The 19,908-nt window shown below is 34.0% G+C and overlaps 1 protein-coding gene across 3 annotated transcripts in view; it reads right to left on the bottom strand.

Moving 5' to 3' along the window:
* Nucleotides 1-1,193: 1,193 nt before the first annotated feature.
* Virma (vir like m6A methyltransferase associated) overlaps nucleotides 1,194-19,908 on the bottom strand; it is a 65,304-nt gene continuing 46,589 nt past the window's right edge. For 2 of the 3 annotated variants that reach the window (XM_027948073.2, XM_071602239.1), the window contains 7 exons: nucleotides 9,896-10,048; nucleotides 9,053-9,213; nucleotides 7,665-7,761; nucleotides 5,466-5,632; nucleotides 4,555-4,886; nucleotides 3,439-3,582; nucleotides 1,194-2,249 (listed from right to left, as the gene is read on the bottom strand). In XM_027948073.2, the coding sequence (XP_027803874.1) occupies nucleotides 2,095-2,249; nucleotides 3,439-3,582; nucleotides 4,555-4,886; nucleotides 5,466-5,632; nucleotides 7,665-7,761; nucleotides 9,053-9,213; nucleotides 9,896-10,048 (1,209 nt within the window). In that variant the 3' untranslated portion in view covers nucleotides 1,194-2,094. Of the gene's footprint in view, nucleotides 2,250-3,438; nucleotides 3,583-4,554; nucleotides 4,887-5,465; nucleotides 5,633-7,664; nucleotides 7,762-8,512; nucleotides 8,596-9,052; nucleotides 9,214-9,895; nucleotides 10,049-19,908 lie in introns of those variants that run through there. The other variant, XM_071602240.1, reaches the window with a different exon arrangement.

Below are 19,908 nucleotides of genomic sequence, written 5' to 3'. Positions count from 1 at the left end.
TGAGACTGGTTTTGAACTCACGATCCTCCAGCCTCAGCCTCCCCGGCCTCTAGGATTATAGACGTATAATCTGCACCTGGTTTATCTGAGTCAAGCTCCTTAGCTTTCTCCATCTGAAAATAAGGATTAAACCTCCTTTGCTGAATTGTTATAAAGACTGAGTGATATATGCAAATAAGGTGATCAACATGTTGGATTCCTTCCCTTCTCATTTATCTAGAAACTTTCAGTTACTCAGGACATTTTCAAATTTTCCTGACATTGCTTCTACACTAATAATTTATTATCTTTGCTGACCGGCATTACTGGGTAATAACCTAAAAGACTTAAAAGGCAAAAACAGTTCTCTGATATTTCTTTTGAGATTATATTCAACTTTATGGAAAAAATATCATAAAATATGTATCTATATATAGTCAGATCTTCTCATTCAAGAAACAAAGTTACCTAGGAAACATTAACATGTATTTGTGTCAGGCATTATAGACAAATTTCTAATTCATCTAATATGTTAAAAATATCTTTAGAGAAGATGAACCTATTAGGTTTCAGGATTGAAGGAGGTTTAGATTAATTTATGTGCTAAATTTCTATATTGAAACTAACCCCTGTATGTGAGCATAATAGGAGATGAGGCCTTGGGGAAGTTTGGTTTAGACTGAGGGTAGGATCATCATGATAGGATTAGTACACTTATTAAAAAGAAGAAGAGACATGAGAACTTGTTCCTCAAGGAAACCATTGAGGAAAGACTGTGTGAGAAAAAGCAAGAAGGCCCTCATGAAAACCTAATCAGGCCAGAACCCTGATCTTAAGACTTCTAAGTCTCCAGAAATGAGAAAATGTTGTTGCTTAAGCCTGTGGTGTTTTGTTATAGCAGTGAGAGCAGGCTAAGACACTTTGGTTTTTGGACACCATTAGTTATGAAGATTTCCACTACCTTTCACTTAAACATCAGAATTTTTAGAGCTGAACTTTTCTTTAAGGCATTTTCTTAAAAGAACTGAGACTTCCTATTTACTCACAAATAATTTCCCAAAACAAAGAGTGATAAAAGAATGGAATAAGACTCATACACGTATTTTTTTGTTTGAGAACTCTATATTTTATGCCATTTATATAGGCTCAGTGTGTTAAGACATACCTTGGGGATATGGCTACTTTCTCAAAATCATAAGCTCCACTTCTGAATATAAAGTCCAGCATTTATTAGATGTTTCTGATTCCCAAAATAACAGTATCAGGATATGCCTCATTTCAGGCTTTAATTAACTATATAATAAAACAACATCAGAAGGTCCAAAGCTGAAACACAAAGTAAGTTTGTCTTTCTATGTAACATGGGAGAGAGAAGTGTTTTGTTTCTTTTGGTACCGGTATGGTTCCCAAACCTTACCAGGGCACCTTAGTAAATTAACATGAAGGCCAGAGAATATTTTAAAATTGTGAGGAAACATAGCAACACCATTTGGACACCACATACACTACTAATTTGAGGTAGTTTACATTTTCAACATTAGATAACATTATATTCCTTTCTATGACAGCATATCTTTGTAAAACTTTCAGCAGTTGGATAAAAAGTACTATGAAATAAGCATAGTAGAGAAGGAAATGCTGCTGATTCCAAATTTTGAGATGGTGTGCAATGTCCGCAGTTACTAGTGATGTTAACATAAACTGCCTGGACCTAACTAAATATTTAATAAACAGAAGTATCAGATATTTCTTTTGGCCTAGGTATGCTGTAAAAAAATTACTGTGACATTAAAGGGTGCCATGGGCTGAGAAAGACTGGGAACATCTGTGGCATAGGCAAGAAAAATACAAAACAAGTCATTTAGTCTTTCTACCTAGAAATTTTCTAAATAAATAGTCATATAAAAAAGGGGAAAAATATATACAAACATACATACAAAGTTTGGCTTTTTATTGAAATCTTAGGTTAGGTATCAAACAAAATCTGCTTTCTTCAGATAAAAATATTCTCTCAGATGTCTCCAGATAACTGCTAAGTCTAAATTGGTCCTTAAATGTCTTTTTATTGTCCTCATGAAATGTCCATATACACTTAGGATGTTCCCCAAAGCATTTTTATCGTGTAAAAGACCGTACATGACGACCTCTACCACTGCCTCCACTCACAAACTTTCCTCTGGAACCTCCACTGCCACTATTAGCACTAGCCCAGGAAGGTCCAAGTCCCCCACGACCTCTAGAAGCACGGTCTCGAGGACTTGGGCGGTAACCTATAAAAGAAAGAATATTTTTAGTTCCATCATCCTTTTCTTTCACAATAATTAAAAACAAATTTATGACACTGTTCAAACCAAGAATTCCTCTTCTACTTTTTTTTTTTTTTTTTAACCCTCCTGCCAGTGATTGACCCAAGGGTACTTAACCAATGATCCACATCCCCCCCAACCCTTTTTAATTTTTACTTTGAGACAAGTTCTCACCAAGTTGCTTAGGGTCTTGCTAAGTTGCTGAGGCTGGTCTCAAACTTGTAACCCTCCTGCCTCAGCTTTCCAAATCCCTGGGATTACAGGAAAGTGCCACCACACACAGATTCTTTTTGTTATTTAAAAACTCTTCTAAAATCTCTGGGAATGTGGTAAAGACCACTGAATTGTATACTTTAAGTAGGTAAAGTACATTATATACAAGAATTATATCCCAAATAAAACTGTTGTTTAATAAATGTGCATTTAAAACCAAAGCTACTTCTGGCAAAAATTCTGAATGTGATATAGTAATGTTTAAGAAAAAAGTAAGATTACAAATCAGGCACAGTGGCACACACCTGTAATCCTAGCTACTTGGAAGGCTAAGGCAGGAGGACTGCAAATTCTAGGCCAGCCTCAGCAAATTAGCAAGATCCTATTTCAAAATAAAAAATTCAAAGGGCTAGATGTAACTCAGTTGTAAAGCACCCTGGGTTAAATCCTCAGTGCTGAAAAAACCCAATACGTTCTTATATACACAATAAAAGTAAACGAAAACAGAATAAATCATATAGACATTTCTATTACCAAAATTCTTTACAGTTAACCACAAGAATGGGATCCTAATTAGAATAATTTATATTCCATGTATGTATAATATGTCAAAATATACTCAACTGTCATGTATATCTAAAAAGAACAAATTTTTAAAATACTTTATGGTTAAATAGGTATAATACGTTAAATGAGTATAAGGATTGACTTTCATTATTAAAATGGAACACATCACCATGAAATGGTAGTTCCAAATATAAAAATATGATTACCTTGACAGAAGATGTGTATTGGGCATTATTTCACAGATATAAACTTGACTCTAGAATTTATGTCAACATTCTAAATTATTCTGTCTCAAATAAGAGTCATTCAACAAATAGAAAAGAAGGAATTCACTTCCCTTCTATCAGTAGTATCAAGTAGGGAAGACACATACCTGTAGAACTAAGTGGTCTTAATGGTGGAAGAGGGCCCCTGTTAAAATTGCTCTGGCCACCACGACTTTCATTGTAATTTCCTCGAGGAGTATTCTGAGCACTCCAACTGGAGCCTCTAGTTCCCTCCCGACGACTGTAGTTTCCTAAACACAAATAATGCAACCAGAATCTACATTTTCACAACCTCAGTTGGATTAAGGCAGATGTGACAAGTTTTTCTTAACCATCAAAAGTAATGGAAGAGAAACTGAAATTCTATGAACTGAATATACTATAAAGTGGAAGCATCACCCAGTGGTTTATAAGCAGAGGCTACCAGCATTCAAACACTAGTCACCTGAAGGATAATTTTATTTTCTGTAAAGTGGGGTATTAACAGAACCTACATCATGGGATTGATACAAGAATACTATAAATAGTGTTTATAACAACAGTTCCTGAAACTGCATTTAAGTGTTTGCTATTAAATTCCTATCCTGTTCCCCCTATCCTCCTAAATCAGCAGTTATAAAAAAACAATTCGACAAGTCACCAGTAAAGAGTAATTCATCTAAATAGAGTCAGTTTCTAAAATATTCAAACAATTGAAAATACATGAAGCTGTAGCTCAGTGGCAGAGCCCTTGCCTAGGATGCATGAAGCACTGGGTTTGATCCTCAGCACCACATAAAAAAATAAACAAATAAAATAAAGGCATTCTGTCCATATACAAGTACCAAAAAAAAAAAAAAAAATTAAAACGCATTAAATACAACACTTGGAAGCAGAGATAAGAAGCAATAGTGAACTACACAGAACAATTTCAAGGAAATTGCTAAGTTCAATTGTGAAAATAATGTATGAATATTACATAGGACAAATAAAATTGTCAGGGTAAAAAGGAAAATAATTAGCCAAGATTTATTTTACATTCCTCACTAAAACTACACTGTATCAAAGGTCAACTTAAAAAGCAGAGTATTCTACTTAATAGAGTATTGTGCCAATAGTACAACTGACCTACAAGCAGTTTAACTGAAGTAAAAGAAAAACACTTTATCTGAATCTGCCATTTGAATCAGATACTTTAATAGTCCAATATTCTAACCCATTAGAAAATACACCTAAGTTCTTACCTTTTGAAGCAGGTGGTGTAAAAAACCTATTTTGACTATGAAAAGCACCGCGTCCTCCTCGATTGCCTGAAAACCCACCACGAGAAGAAATCTTCTGTGATACTTTGAGAGGTCGTTTTGGTGGGGGTATTCCATCTTGAGGGACCACTTCTTTACTTTCAGCTGCAACAAAGTCATCCACATGCATAGATGGTGGCCTACTTGTGTTCTGTTTTCTCTGACGAAAAATATCATGGGGTCGTATTCCCTGTCCAAATCCTCCCCTGCCCCTTCCTCGTGGTGGTGGCACAACATGAGCTCGTTTGGCAGGTTCAATGTATTCAGATTTTCCACTATTAAAACAAAAATACTTCATGAAACAATTTTTCTTCATATTTCTCATGAAAATAGTCAATTTTGCAATACTGAAAATTCAATTTCATTTCTTTCTTACTCCAATTCTGTTAACTTTGTAGGTATCTATATTACTTTCTGCAATAATACAACAAACTAGCTAAGAATAGTACTCACATTTTATATAATCAATAATTTTTTAAAACAATTCAGTTCACTTCTTATTCAACACTTCCAAACTTTCATAAAGAATAGCATAATAGGGGCTGGAGCTAGCACAGTGGTAGAATGCATGCTTAGCAAATACGGGGGCCTGGGTTCAAGCCCTAGCGTTAAAAAGAGAGAGAGAGACATAACAAAAATACTGAATGTGTACTAGCCAAATTTTCTTTTTAAAAAAAATCCAAATAAGGGGCTGGGGTTGTGGCTCAGTAGTAGAACCCTCACCTAGCATGCTGGGTTCAATCCTCAGCACCAAATAAATAAATAAATATCCAAATAATATTCACAATTCAAGTGCTATGTTTAATAGTCATGCATTTATCTTAAAATAAGATCTTTAGCAGAAAAAGTTTTACCTTGAAGTTATAAAAGTCTCATGTTTGTGCTTCCCAAGTTTGAATCCTTTTGTAGTCTTGGTTCTCCCTGGAGATGATGGTTCTGACAAAAATGAACGCTCTAATTCTGAGTGCAAATCAAAGTCACTACAACATTTTTCAGACAACTCAATTAAGTCAACCTTTACCTGTGTCATAAAAATGAAACAAATACATCTTAAATGTAGTTATCAATGTAACATTTGACTACAGAAATTATAAATTATATTTAACTCTCACAGTTAATAAATTATAGATCTACCTCTCCTCATCTTTTCAGAAAGCAACATCATTGATAGTTAACAATAATTTTAAAAAACCTTAGGAATTCAGTAATTTACTTTAGTGGAACTCTTCTCAAAGCAGGACTATAAATCTAGAGAACTTCTGCTGCCTAAGAGGGAACTCAGGATTTCTCCATATAAATTAACACTGCAATACCTCCAGATCATTTCCAAAAGAATCTGAAAATTATGTACCCTGCCAGCCTTGTATAACGACCATTTCTACTATAAAACAAATCTTCACCACAGATTCCCAAAGCTCTGTGTATTTAATGAAGTTCCAATGTAAGTAATTTCAGAGAAACAAAATATAGTTTACATTTCAAACTTATCATGCTTAAGAGACCTAAAATTTCTCTAAACCATGGTCACAATGATCACTGCAAGACAGTTATGGTTCAAATTTATGGTTTAAAGTTACAAAAAGAACAACTTTTGGGGGGGAAGGATTGAACCCAAGGGCACTCAACCACTGAGCCACATCTCCAGCCCTATTTTGAATTTTATTTAGAGACAGGGTCTTACTGCTTTGCTTAGCACCTCACCAAGTTGCTGAGGCTGGCTTTGAATTCACAATCCTCCTGCCTCAGCCTCTAGAGCTACTGGAATTACAGGCATGTGTCACCGTACCCGGCCAAAAATTACACCTTTTAACACAAATATTTTACCTCTGTACTGCCCATATGTAGACACTAATTGCAAGTACTTTTTAAGTCTAAATTAACTAAAATTAAATCAGAATAAGATTCAGTTCCTTAATCATACTAGCTACATTTCAATCCCACAAAAGTTACATGAGGCTACTACTGGCTACTGTATTGAACAGGGCACACAGATTATAAAACATTTCCATCACTGAATAGGTCTTACTGGAAAACAGTTCTAATGGATCACTGATGAATTTATACTAAAAAGATATTAATACTTTAATGAAATTTTAATTGAATTATATGTGATTTTTAAACAACCTTATTCATTTATTTATTATGGTACTGGGAAATGAACCCAGGGTGCTTAACCACTGAGTCACATTCCCAGCCTTTTCATTTTTTATTTTAAGACAGTGGTGCATGCCTATAATCCCAGTAGCTTGGGAGGCTGAAACAGGAAGATTCCAAATTCAAGACAATCTCAGAAACTTAACATGGCCTTAAGCAACTTATTAGCGAGACACTGTCTCAAAAAAAAAAAAAAAATCCCCGCTGGGGATGCGGCTCAGTGGTTGAGCACCCCTGGGTTCAATCCTTGGCACCAAAAAAAAAAAAAAAAACTAAATGCAAGAATGAACAGTTGAGACTGTGGATGTAGCTATGAGGCAGAACAAGAACATGTGCCTAACAAGCATGATACCCTGGTTTGAGCCTCCCCAAGAAGAATGAACTGTTATTTTGTGGGATAATTTTCTCTATTCTATACCTTAAAGACATAAGAAAACAAAGTACTTTGAAGCAGTTACATAAAAATGTGATTCTGGGGCTGGGATTGTGGGCTCAGTGGTAGAGTGCTCGGCTTAGCACGGGCGGAACCTGGGTTCGATCCTTAGCACCACATAAAAATAAAGGCATTGTGTTGTGTCCATCTACACCTAAAAAAAAAATAAATATTAAAAAAAGAAAAAGAATATTCTTAAAAAATAAAAATGTGATTTTTTTTCCTCCTTAAAAGCAACATTCCCAAAATATAAATCACTAACTAAAAAGAAGCAAAACAATTAGCATAAAAAACAGAGAGTTCTACATACCAGGTAAGTAGGCAACTGGCATAATAATATTTAATACTCATCATCAAGTAGACCTGACCAGCTATACAATATGTAAACTGTTATAATGCTAACAACACAGAGAAACAAAAAAATCAGTAACTTTTTTCTAAATATTTGGTAATAAAATCTTTATACCAAATCCAGATCTGTATCAATCTCTTCAGCTTGAAATGGAGTAAACCACATAGATTTCAACTGATCATCCATGACATCAGCTAACACATATGCAGTCCTAGGAAATGAAAAGTATTTGGTAAAAAGCAGAATTTCAAAATCAAATATTTTAGCTCATCTTCTAAGTATAAGCTACAGAAAGGTACAATTAAAAATATTACCCTCTGAAGTACTACTAAAATTAGCACAGACAATTTCAAAAAGCTATTCAATAATTAAGAATTCTTTAAAATTAGTAACTTCAGAAATAATCCTGTTGTAACAACTTTTGACCTTTGGTAAAATAAAATGGACCCCTGGCCTTACTTCCAAAATGGCAAGTTCATTACACTGTACCAATCTGTACAGAAACTGCCTATATTTAATTTTTCTAAATACATAGTTTAATTCTATCACATTAAATGGCTATTAGAAGCCAGGCATGGTAGCAGATATCTATAACACTAATGGACCAGGAAGGCTGAGGCTAGAGAATCCCAGCTTCTGAGGCAAGCATCCCTGGGTTCATTCCCCATTACCACAAAAAAAAAAAAAAAAAAAAAGGTCATTAAAGCTATAATGCACCAAAGATTAAGAGGTATATATCCTGTACATTGTCTATTGGTTTGGATTTTTTTTTCTTGAAGCATATGGTGATTTGGTTTATTTATAATGAATTTTCCCAGACACATACATTTCTGTAGTCTACAAATCTAACATAATCAATTTATTTATTACACTAGAAATCATAGGTTACAATAATTGTTATAATCTTAATTTTTAACATGGAAATTTTCATATGCAAACAAGAGCACATGGAATGAGAAATGCTTTTAAAACCTTTATAAACTTCAGTAAATGTTGATTTCCTCTTGTTTGGGTTGGATTATTCCTGAACACATCCTCCCCTTACCTTAAACAAATTCGAAATATCACATCATTTTATCAGCATCATTTACGTTATTATTACAATTGCATATTTTTTTAAGTTTTTCTTAAAAAAGCAAAATAAGCTGAGCACAGTGATGCACACCTGTAATCCCAGTGGCTCAGGAGGCTGAGGCAGGAGGATCACAAGTTCAAAGCCAACCTCAGCAAAAATAAGGCACTAAGCAACACAGTAAGACCGTCTCTAAATAAAATACAAAATAGGGCTGGAGATATGTTCCTGAGTTCAATCACCAGTATCCCACCCCACTCCCCCAAAAAAGCAAACATGCAACAGAGAGGGTATATGTGACCTGCAAAGCTAGAATTTTTACTGACTTACCCTTTACCAAAAAAAAAAAAAAAAAGTTTGTTCACCCTCTCTAGCCTCCAAGCATTGTATAGGTAATATGTACTCAAATACAAAACATTACTTGATTTACCTATTGTTAAACAGATTCTGGAGAGATTCTGGAGCTGAAAGTACTGGTTCTACATCCTGGTCACTGAGAGGTAAAGGATCACCTGATGACTCCAGCATCTGCTTAAGTCCAACTACATTGTCCAACAAAGAATCCAGATTGTCGTCATCTTTTGAATGTTCCTATACATAAACAAATGCAGAATAAGAAAGTGCAGAAAGACCTTGAATAATTATAAATATAATCTACTGACTCTTTAGGAGAAAAGGCTAAATTATTGTATTGCTAAACAATGTGGAACACCATCAAGAAATCATCAACTTAACATTAAACATATTAAAATAAAACAAATACCAAAATCATACATCTTTTTTTTTTCCTTTGTTTTCTTTTTTCAGTGTTTGTGATTGAACCCAGGGCCTTGTGCATGCTAGGCAGGAGCCCTACTACTAAGTTATATCACCAGCACCCCCCATTTTATTTTATTTCTAAATAATGGCAGCAGGGAGTAACCTGCATACAGAAATAGACAATTCCAAAAATACTGCCTTTATTTACATTTACTCCTTTAAGATTCATTATAGTATAGAGGACTTCAAATTATTAATCCAAAGACTTATCAGAATGGTAGAAATATCCAACTAAGGATTATCTCTTAGCTTTTTGTTGTTGTTGTTTTGTACTACTGAAGGATTGAACTCATGACCACATACATTCTAGGCAAGTGTTCTTCTACTGAGCTATATCCCCAGCCCTAAGGATTAGTATTTAAAAAGGTCACTATGAAAAACTTAAACTAAAAAGAAAGTATGCCTCAGGAATATTCTGCTTTTGTTATTTTTGTTTTTCTTTTTTCTTTTTTACCAAAACAAGCTTCTCTAGCTCCAGGAACAAATTTTCTGGACTTTCTTCTTTGCTTTGTAGAAGTTGTTTTAACTCTGCTGCATTAATACTCATTGTCCGTGATGGATGAGCTCCCTCCACTTCCATGAGACCACTATCATCTCCACAACATCCCTGGAAATATCACACATAAGTTAAATTTGAGAGCAGAAAAATTTGCAAAGATGCTTCCAAACTTATTTAGATATTTAAGCTATTTGCTGCGATCTTCTCCTCAATGTTATGGTTTTACATTAAGTATGAACAGATAGTTTAAAGGATTTTAGTTGAAGCTGAAGTAAGTTTGAGACTCACAAAATAAACAGGTAAACACATATGTATATTCAATTTACTGGCACCAAGAAGTCTCAAGAAAAATATTAAATGGCAAACCCTCTGGTACTTATAGGACACACAACATACTAATTGATGTTCAAAAGTTAATAAAATATGGTCAAATTACACTGTTATGTTGTATACATGTACTAGTTAGTATATAACAACAAATCTCATCGTTATGTACAACTATAATGCACTAATTAAAAACGTGAAAAGAAAAAAGAAGCTAATAAAATACTTACTAAAACAAAGAACTGAAAGACCCTAAAATTGTATTTCTAGAGACAAGGCAAACAACTAAAGAAAACAGTAACAATCACACTTAAGACTACCTTCTGTCAAAGTGAATATTTTCTATTTTAAAATCATCCACATTGTTACATATGAAAGAAAACTTACAGTACAGCATCATGTACAAGCCTAACAGTACTTCTAAATCTTTATTAAAAAAAAGAAAAGAAAAGAAAAGAAAGAAACACCAGATGGGTTCAGTGGTAAATTCTACAAAATATTTAAGGAAGAAATTAGACCAGAAGATAGACACAGAGGAAATACCTCTTAAGTCTTCTACAAGGCCAGCACTTCCTAATATACTCAGGCAATGCAGAACAACACTTTGGGTAAACAACATAAAGCACATACTACAGTGATCCCCTAAGGTTATAATGAAGGTGAAAAGTTCCTATCACCTAGTGAAGCCACAGACATCACTACTGTGTTGAAACTGCCTACAGTATTCAATATATGTGAATACTGCCTACAGTAATGTGCTGCACAGGTTTGTAGCCTAGGAGCAAAAAGCTATAGCATATAGCATCTGGGTATTAGTATGCTATACCATATAAGTACACTCTATGATGCTTGCATAACAATGAAATCACTTAACACATTTTTCACAATGTATCCCTGTTGTTAGGAGACACATAAGAAAACCAGATAGATGTTACAAGGCCAATATATCTACAACTACAGGCCAATACATCTCATGAACACAGATAGAAAAATCTACAACAGATTATTAGCAATCAAACCCAACAAAGCATAAAAAGAACTAGTGGAATTTATTCCAGGGGTATTTAAAGATGTTTTAACATTCTAAAATCAATGTCTATCACATCATAGGGCTAAAGAAAAAAATCCACATAATCACATTAATAAATGTGGAAAAAAGTATTCAACAAAATCCAATACTCATTCATGATATAAATTTAGTTAACTATGAATACAAGAAACTTCCTCAACTCATTTATCTACAAAAAATCTACAGCAACATCATGCTGAATAGTGAGAAACTAGAAGCTGTCTTACTAAGATCAGGATCATGGTACCAGAGATTTAACTACTCCTTTTAACTAGATTCTATAAAAAGACAAGAATGGATATAAAAGATACAGACAGAGAAGGAAGAAATTAAAATGTCTTTCATGGAGGCAAGAGATATGTGCAAATTCTGTACTTTCTACTGTTATTTCATTTAAATTTTTTTAAAAGTCCATTTAAAGGGGGTGAGGTGAAAAAGATTACTAAAGTTTGTTTATTTTTTAGTACTGAGGATTTAACCCAGGGGCAATTTACCACTGAAACACATTCCTAGCCCTTTTTATTTTTTATTTCGAGACAGAGTAGCACTAAGTTGCTTAGGGCCTAAGTTGTTGAGGTTGGCCTTGAACTTGTGATCCTCCTATCTTAGTCTTCCAACCTTTTGGGACTATAGACATGAGCCAATACACCTGAGGTAAGGTTTATTGATATAGATTAAATGAAAAAAAATTCAAGGGAAGAAATCAAACTATGAACTCATTAAAATATTTGGAATGATCTAAAATTTTCATCTCTCCATATTACCTTTCTTTTTTATCATTATGAATAGAAATCGTTTTGAGCAAAACAAAATGCCTTTATATTCTAATCCAATTGCTTGTAATTAAGAGTAGTCTTAGAAAATCTAGAGTCAAATTTAGTGTATTTTCAAGTTTTCTGTATTTACATTACTGTGATAAGTAGCAACAAAGAAATTTTTATTTATTATTTTTAATTATTTATTTATTCTGGCAGTGAGGATTGATTTCAGGGGCCTTGGTGCCTCCACAGTTAGCAGAATTACAGATACACCCAGCAAGATTTACATATATATATATATGTATGTATGTGTGTGTGTGTGTATATGTGTGTGTGTATGTATATATATACAGAATTGTTTTAGGAAAATGGAAATTCTATAAAATTTGTGTGCAATACCATTTCAGTTTTTGTTATTCATTTGTTGAACACCAGCTTTTAAACTGTATGAGATTTTCTCTTGCTTTTTAAAAAATTTTTGTTCTTTTGGTTTTTTGGTAGCAAGGATTGAAACCAAGGGTACTTAACCACTGAGCCACATCCCCAGCCTAATATTTTATTTTGAGGCAAGGTCTCACTAACTTGCTTAGGATCTCATTAAGTTGATGAGTGACTTGCAATCCTCCTGCCTCAACCTCCCAAGCTTCTGGGATTACAGGCGTGCACCACTGTGTCCAGCTAACCCAGGGGTTCTTTACCACTGAGCTATATCCCTAACCCTTTTCACTTTTTATTTTAAGAGAGGGCCGTGCTGAGTTGCTGTCTGACTCAAACTTGTGATTCTCCTGACTCAGCCTCTAGAGTTGCTGGGATTACAGGTGTGTACCACTGTGCCTAGCTTGTATCAGACATTTTACGAGTATTCTGAGAAAAAAACAATTCAGATTTATGGCCTGAGCTAATTTCACAAAGTAGGGTGGGGAGAAAAAAATATGTATATATGATTTATAATAAAGAAATCCAAGTAACATGCTATCAAGAGCAAAGAAGGAAAAGTAAATCCAAAAAAAAACTCCATCTAATAGAAGAAAAAGTAGGCCCTAATCTCCATCATGTGGGATTAAACCCTAACTTCCTTAATAAGACTCCTGTGGCACAAGTTAAAAGCCTCAGCAACTTATGGAGACCATGTCTCAAAAAAAGGGGGGAGGGAGGCTGGAGATGTGGCTTAATGATTAAATGCCCCTGGGTTCAATCCCTGATAGCAAAAAAAAATTAAATGCCTAAGAATTATTTCTTTAGAAAGCAAAAATAAAAATTCTGAAGTGGAAAACTGCAATAACTAAAATTAAAAAGTTGGGCTGGGGGTTATAGCTCAGTGGTAGAGCACTTGCCTAGCACATGTGAGACACCGGGTTTGATCCTGAGAACCACATAAAAGTAAATATATGGGCTGGGGATGTGGCTCAAGCGTTAGCGCGCTTGCCTGGCATGCGTGCGGCCTGGGTTCGATCCTCAGCACCACATACAAACAAAGATGTTGTGTCCGCCGAAAACTAAGAAATGAATATTAAAAAAAAAAAAATTCTCTCACTCTCTCTTTAAAAAAAAAAAAAAAAGTAAGTATATAAAATAAAGTTATTGTGTCCACCTACAACTGTGTGTGTGTGTGTGTGTGTGTGTGTGTGTATGTGTGTGTGTGTATAATTGAAAGTCAGTAGAAAAGCTCAATAGCAGATTTGAATTGACAAAGAATCAGTGAATTGGGGGCTGGGGATGTAGCTCAGTGATATAGTATCTGCCTAGCATGCATTAACCCCTAGATTCAATCTCTGGCAACAACAACAACAAAAATCAGTTAAAAGATAGGTCAACTGAGATTATGCACCTTTAAGAAACAAAGAAAAAAGAATGAAAACCATGAACAGCCTCAGAGATCTGTGGGATACCATTAAAATCATCAACATATAACAAGAGTTTCAAAAGAAGAGGAAAGAAGGAATCAGAAAGAATATCTGATCGAAAAAATGATTGAAAACTTCCCTAATTTGATGAAATAAATTAATCTACACTTGCAAGAGGCCCCACAAACTCCAAGTACAATAATCTTGAAGAGATCCTCACTTATTATGCCACAATCAAACTGTTAAGAGCCAAAGACAAAGAGGTGACACATATAAGAGGAAACATCAATGAATCAACAGCCGTTTTCTCATTAGAACCCATGGAATCAGAATGCAGTGGGAAGATACATTCAAAATGCTGAAAGACTATCAATTATAAATCCTTTAATTTGTAAAACTATCCTTTCAAAAATGAGAGAGAAATTAAAGACAGAATTTACCCTAGCAGAACTACTCTACAAAAAATACTAAAGGGAGTATGTCATGCTGAAATGAAATAACATTAGGTATTAATCTGTATTCATATGAAGAAATAAAAAGTGCCAATAAAAATCAACTACATAGGTGAATATTTAAAAAGTACAAACATATTTGTATCTCTTTTCTTCCATCTAAAATAAAAGAATAAAAGCCAGGTGCTAAGCAACTCAGTGAGACCCTGTCTCTAAATAAAATACAAAATAGAGCTGAAGGACTGGGGTTGAAGCTCAGTGGTTAAGCACTTGCCTCGCATGTGTGAGGCACTGGGTTAGATCCTCAGCACCACATTAAAAATAAATAAATAAAACAAAGATATTGTGTCCATCTAACTAAAAATAAAAAATAAAATTGGGCTGGGGATGTGGCTCAGTGGTCAAGTGCCCCTGAGTTCAATCCCTGGTATCCTCCCCACAAAAAACACAATATGGATGAACTCTCAGTGTATAAAGATGAATTCTGTATGGCAGTAACAGCACAAAGGAAGGAGGGGAAGGAAGGAACAAAGTCATATTGTAGTAGTTCTCATATACTACTGAAATTAAGTTGGTATTAAGCTGAACTTGATTATATTAAGTGAAGATGTTAATTGTAGTTCCAGGGTAATCACTACAAAAATAAATTTTAAAAATTAGTAAAAGTAATTGGAAGTAACTGGAAGAACACAAGAAAACAAAATACAATTCAACTCTATATGCTATCTACAACAGACAGATTTTAGATTGAAAGACAAGCTAGGTACAGTGGCACACACCTGTAACCCCAGCAGCTTGGGAAGCTGAGGCAAGAGTATCACAAGTTCAAAACCAGCCTCAGCAACACAGCAAGGCCCTATTTCAAAATTTAAAAGTTTTTTAACAAGGGCTGGGGATGTGACTCAGTGGTCAAGCACCACTGGGTTCAATCCCTGGTTTAAAAAAAAAAGGCAAAATAGGCTGAAAATAAAACAGAAAATACATATGTTATACTAAATGGTAACCAAAAACATAGGTAGAATAGCTGTACTATTAAAATAAATGGACAAGAAATAGAGACAAAAAAGAAACCATTTTTAAGACCCAGGAAGACATAATAATCATGAATATATAGCACATATAGTCAGTCATATATATACATATGTATACATATATATACATACACATATATATCTGATAACAAAGTCCAGAGATACATGGAAAAAAAAAAAAAAAAGAAAAACTGACAGAATTAACAAGAGACAAGAATAACTGAAAATTTTAGCACTCCACTTTAATAGTGGAAAAAATCTATAAGGAAACAGCTTAAATAATTATAAATCAACCACAGACATTTATAAAACATTCCTCCAAACAACCACAGAAAACAATCTTCTATGCATAAAAACACTCTTCAGAATTGACCATATGCTAACCATTAAAAAAAGGCTCAACAAATTTAAAAGGACTTCTTCAATCAAAGTATGCTCTCTAATCACAAGGAAATGAAACAAGAAACTAATAACAGAAGGAAATTTGGGGAATTCATAGGTATGTGAAAATTAAACACATTCCTAAAAAAATCAATAAGACAATGAAAAAAAAAATCACAAGGGAAATTACAGACTTTTGAAATGAACAGCAATGAAAACATAATATACCAAATCTTTTAGAATTCAACAAAAGCAGTGCCTAGAGGGAAATTTATAGCTATAAATGTCTTCATTAAAATGGAATCTCAGTAACATAACTTTTTACCTTAAGAAACCAGAAAAAGAATAGCAAACTAAATCCAAAGCAAACAGAAGAAAAATAATAATAAACACTGGAGCAGAAATAAATGAAATGGAGAATGTAAAATAGGAAAAAAAAAAAAAAAAGGTGTTTACAGTAGTACGTCCATTATCTATAAGGGAGACATTCTAAGACTCGACAGTAGATGCCTGAAACCATTGATATTACTAAAGCTCTACATACTATGCTTTTTCTTCTACATATATACCTATGATAAAGCTTAATTTACAAATTAGGCAGTTAGAGATTAACAACAATAACTAGAAATAAAATAGAGTAATTATAACAATATGCTGTAATAAAATTTCCATCAGTTAGATAATGAAGATAAATGTAAAGGGACAAATCTGACTTCACTGGTAAATTCTACCAAATGTTTAAAGAATTAACAACAATCCTTCATAAACTCTTCCAAAAACAAGAAACCTTTCAGGTTACTCAATAAGGCCAAAGATATCACAAGAAAAAAAAGTTATAGACCAAAATTCCTCTAGACATTAAAATAAAGCAAACTTAATCCAGCAACATTTAAAAAGAATTACATTATCAAGAGCAAGTAACATTTATCCCAAAAATGCAAGGTTGGTTTTAACATGCAAAAACTCAAATGAATGGTGGGGGTTTATCAAAATAAAAGAGTGATCAATGGAGTAGAAGAAGGGGATTAAAGGGAAGGAGAAAGGATGAAATAAGGAAAGAACAGTGGAATGAATCTGACCTAACTTTCCTATGTACACATACGAATGAATAATGTACACATATTGAATGAATACACTGGAGTGATTCTCACCATTATATATATCCACTAAGCATTATGTAAAACAAACAAACAAACAACAACAACAAAACCCATAAGTAAATAGCAGAAAAATTAGGAGAAAAGAGAAGGAGGGAACAGGGAAGTACTGGGGAATGAATTAGAGCAAATTATATTCCACGCTTTCATAACTATATCAAAATGAATCCAATATTATGTATAACTAAAAAGAATCAATAACAAATAAAGACGAAAAAAACCTCAATGAAATATACATCATTTGGTAGACTATGAAGAAAAACCACATAACCATTTCAATGGACTCAGAAAAAGCATTTGAAAAAATCCAAAAACTTTTCATGATAAAAACCCTTAATTTAGGAATAGAAAGGAACTTTGCTAATCCAATAAAGGGCATCTAAAAAAAACATAGCTTGGGCTGGGGATGTAGCTCAAATTGGTAGAGCACTTGCCCAGTGTGCTCAAGGCCTTGGGCTTGACTTCCAGCATAACACACACATACACAAAAATAAATAAATAAAAACCATAGCTAAGAAATTTAATAATGCAAGACTGAAGCCTTTTCCCTAAGATCAAAGACAAGGCACGGATATCCTTTTGCTACTTCTGTTCAATATTGTACAAGAGCGTCTCACAAGGGCAATTTAACAAGAAATAAAAAGGCACCCAAATCTCTGATCTTGTATATAGGGAATCCACTAAGAAACTATTAAACTGAACAGTGAGTACAGCAAGGTTGCAAACAACATTGTTATAGAAAAATAAATTGCCTACCTTCCTTCCTTGTTCTAGGAATTAAAGCCCAGGGACCCTTAACCATTGAACCACACCCCCAGCCCTTTTTATTTTCATTTTAAGACTGGTCTCACTAAGTTGCACAGGGCCTCGATAAGTTGCTGAGGCTGGCCTCAAACTTACAATTCTCTCCTGTCCCGCATCCTGAGCTCCTGGGGATTACAGGCATGAACCACCATGCCCAGTAAATACACTATATTTCTAAAGAGTGGCAAAATAAATAAAAATAAATAAAAGTGAAAAACTCAGAAATGAAATTTTCAAGATAATTCCATTGGCATTAAAAAAAATAATTCCCATATTAGGGACATAAACTTAACAAAAGAGGTACAAGACTTGCATACTGAAAACTACAAAATTTCTTAGGAAGAAATTAAAGATGACCAAAATAAATGAAAAGATAATTCATGTCTATGCACATGAAGAGTTAATATTATTAAGACAGTAATATTCCCAAAATCCACCTACAGATTCAATACAGTCCCAATCAAAAACTCAGCAGTCTTTTTTGTAAAAATTGACATAAAGACAGAAAATAAATTAATAGTTGTCATGAGATGGGGAAAAAGGTAAAATGGGAGTTTAGGCTAACGGGTATGGGGTTTCTTTTTAAAGAGATGAAACTAAGACTGAATTGTCAGTTTAAATAGGCAAATCTTACAGAACATGAATTTTTAAATGTCTGAAAATGTTATTTAAAAAAAAAAAAAAAAAAAACAGAAACCAGCCAGGCATGGTGGTGCATGCCAGTAATCCCAAAGTCTCAGGAGGCTAAGGTAGGAGGATGAAGAATTCAAAGCCAGCCTCAGTAAAAGCAAGGAGCTATGCAACTCAGTGAGACCCTGTCTCTAAATAAAATACAAAATAGGGCTGGGGATGTGGCTCAGTGGTTGAGTGCCTCTGAGTTCAATCCCTGGTACCCAAAAATAAATAAATAAAATAAAATAAAAAGACCTGGGCATGTAACTCAGTGGTAAAGCACCCCTGGCTGGGTTCAATCTCCCATGCACCAACCCCCCACCCCACCCCCAAAAAAAGGAAGAATAAAAAAAAAAAGAAACTAAGGTATATGTTAAAAAAATAAAATAAAACAAATTTATGGGAAAGACCATTTGATTTTGAATATTTAATGGTTAGTGGTTATTGACTTGGAATTATTTAAAGACATGTGTAAGAAGCTCTGCTATTCTGCTAACAACATCCCTTAGGATCCAGTGAAACCGATAAGTAATCTTCATCAAGTAAAACATTAAAATATAAAATCTCCTTAAGGTAGCCACATCTCTACTATTAAATATGTCTATGTTTTAGAATCTAAACATCTGGTAAATGACTTCAATAAACCAGACATGATACAAAGCAAATAATAATTTGTCAAAAAAAAATGGCAAGACTACATCTACAAACATAACATGCAGCCAAAGACTGGCTGGATTAGACAGTCTCAATATAAATTTTACGTGTAAGAAAACACACACACCAAATAGTAAATGTATATTTTTCTTATGAAATACCATATTTATTTTGGAAACATTACACCTAAACAGGTCCTTTACAATGCTCCCCAAACAGAAATCTTACATATGAACTGAATTTTTTAAACCAGTGTTAACAGAGTACATGCTGACCCACAGAGTACACACACACACACACACACACACACACACACACGTTTTATAAGCAATACATTTAAGCAAAGCTGCATTAATTGTAAAACTTTCAGGACCTATTAGAGATTTTACTATAATAATTTATACAGATAAGCTTCATTGGGGGAAATTTTTTTTTAAATTTTTTTCAGTTATACATGGGTACAATATCTTTATTTTGTTTATTTTTATGTGGTGCAGAGGACTTAACCCAATGCCTCACATATGCAAGGCAAGCGCTCTGTCACTGAGCCATAGCCCCAGCCCTGGGGGAAATATTTTCATAATTATTTTACCCCAAATATTTCTTGTAGGAAGGCCTATTAATGGTTGCTGGAATTTAGTCAGCAATACAACATGATTTTGAAAACTACTAAGAGGAATCTTTTTATTCAGGGAGGCAAGGGGAGTACTGAGGATTTAACCCAGGAATACTTTACAAGTGAGCCAAACCCCCAGCCCTTTTTTTCATTTTTTATTTTGAGACGGGGTGTTAGGGCCTAACTAAGTTGCTAAGGCTGTCTGC

The sequence above is a fragment of the Marmota flaviventris genome, chromosome 15 (genome assembly GCF_047511675.1).
Source record: "Marmota flaviventris isolate mMarFla1 chromosome 15, mMarFla1.hap1, whole genome shotgun sequence".
Taxonomy (NCBI): Eukaryota; Metazoa; Chordata; class Mammalia; order Rodentia; family Sciuridae; genus Marmota; species Marmota flaviventris.
This window is presented reverse-complemented; position numbering and strand designations above follow the sequence as displayed.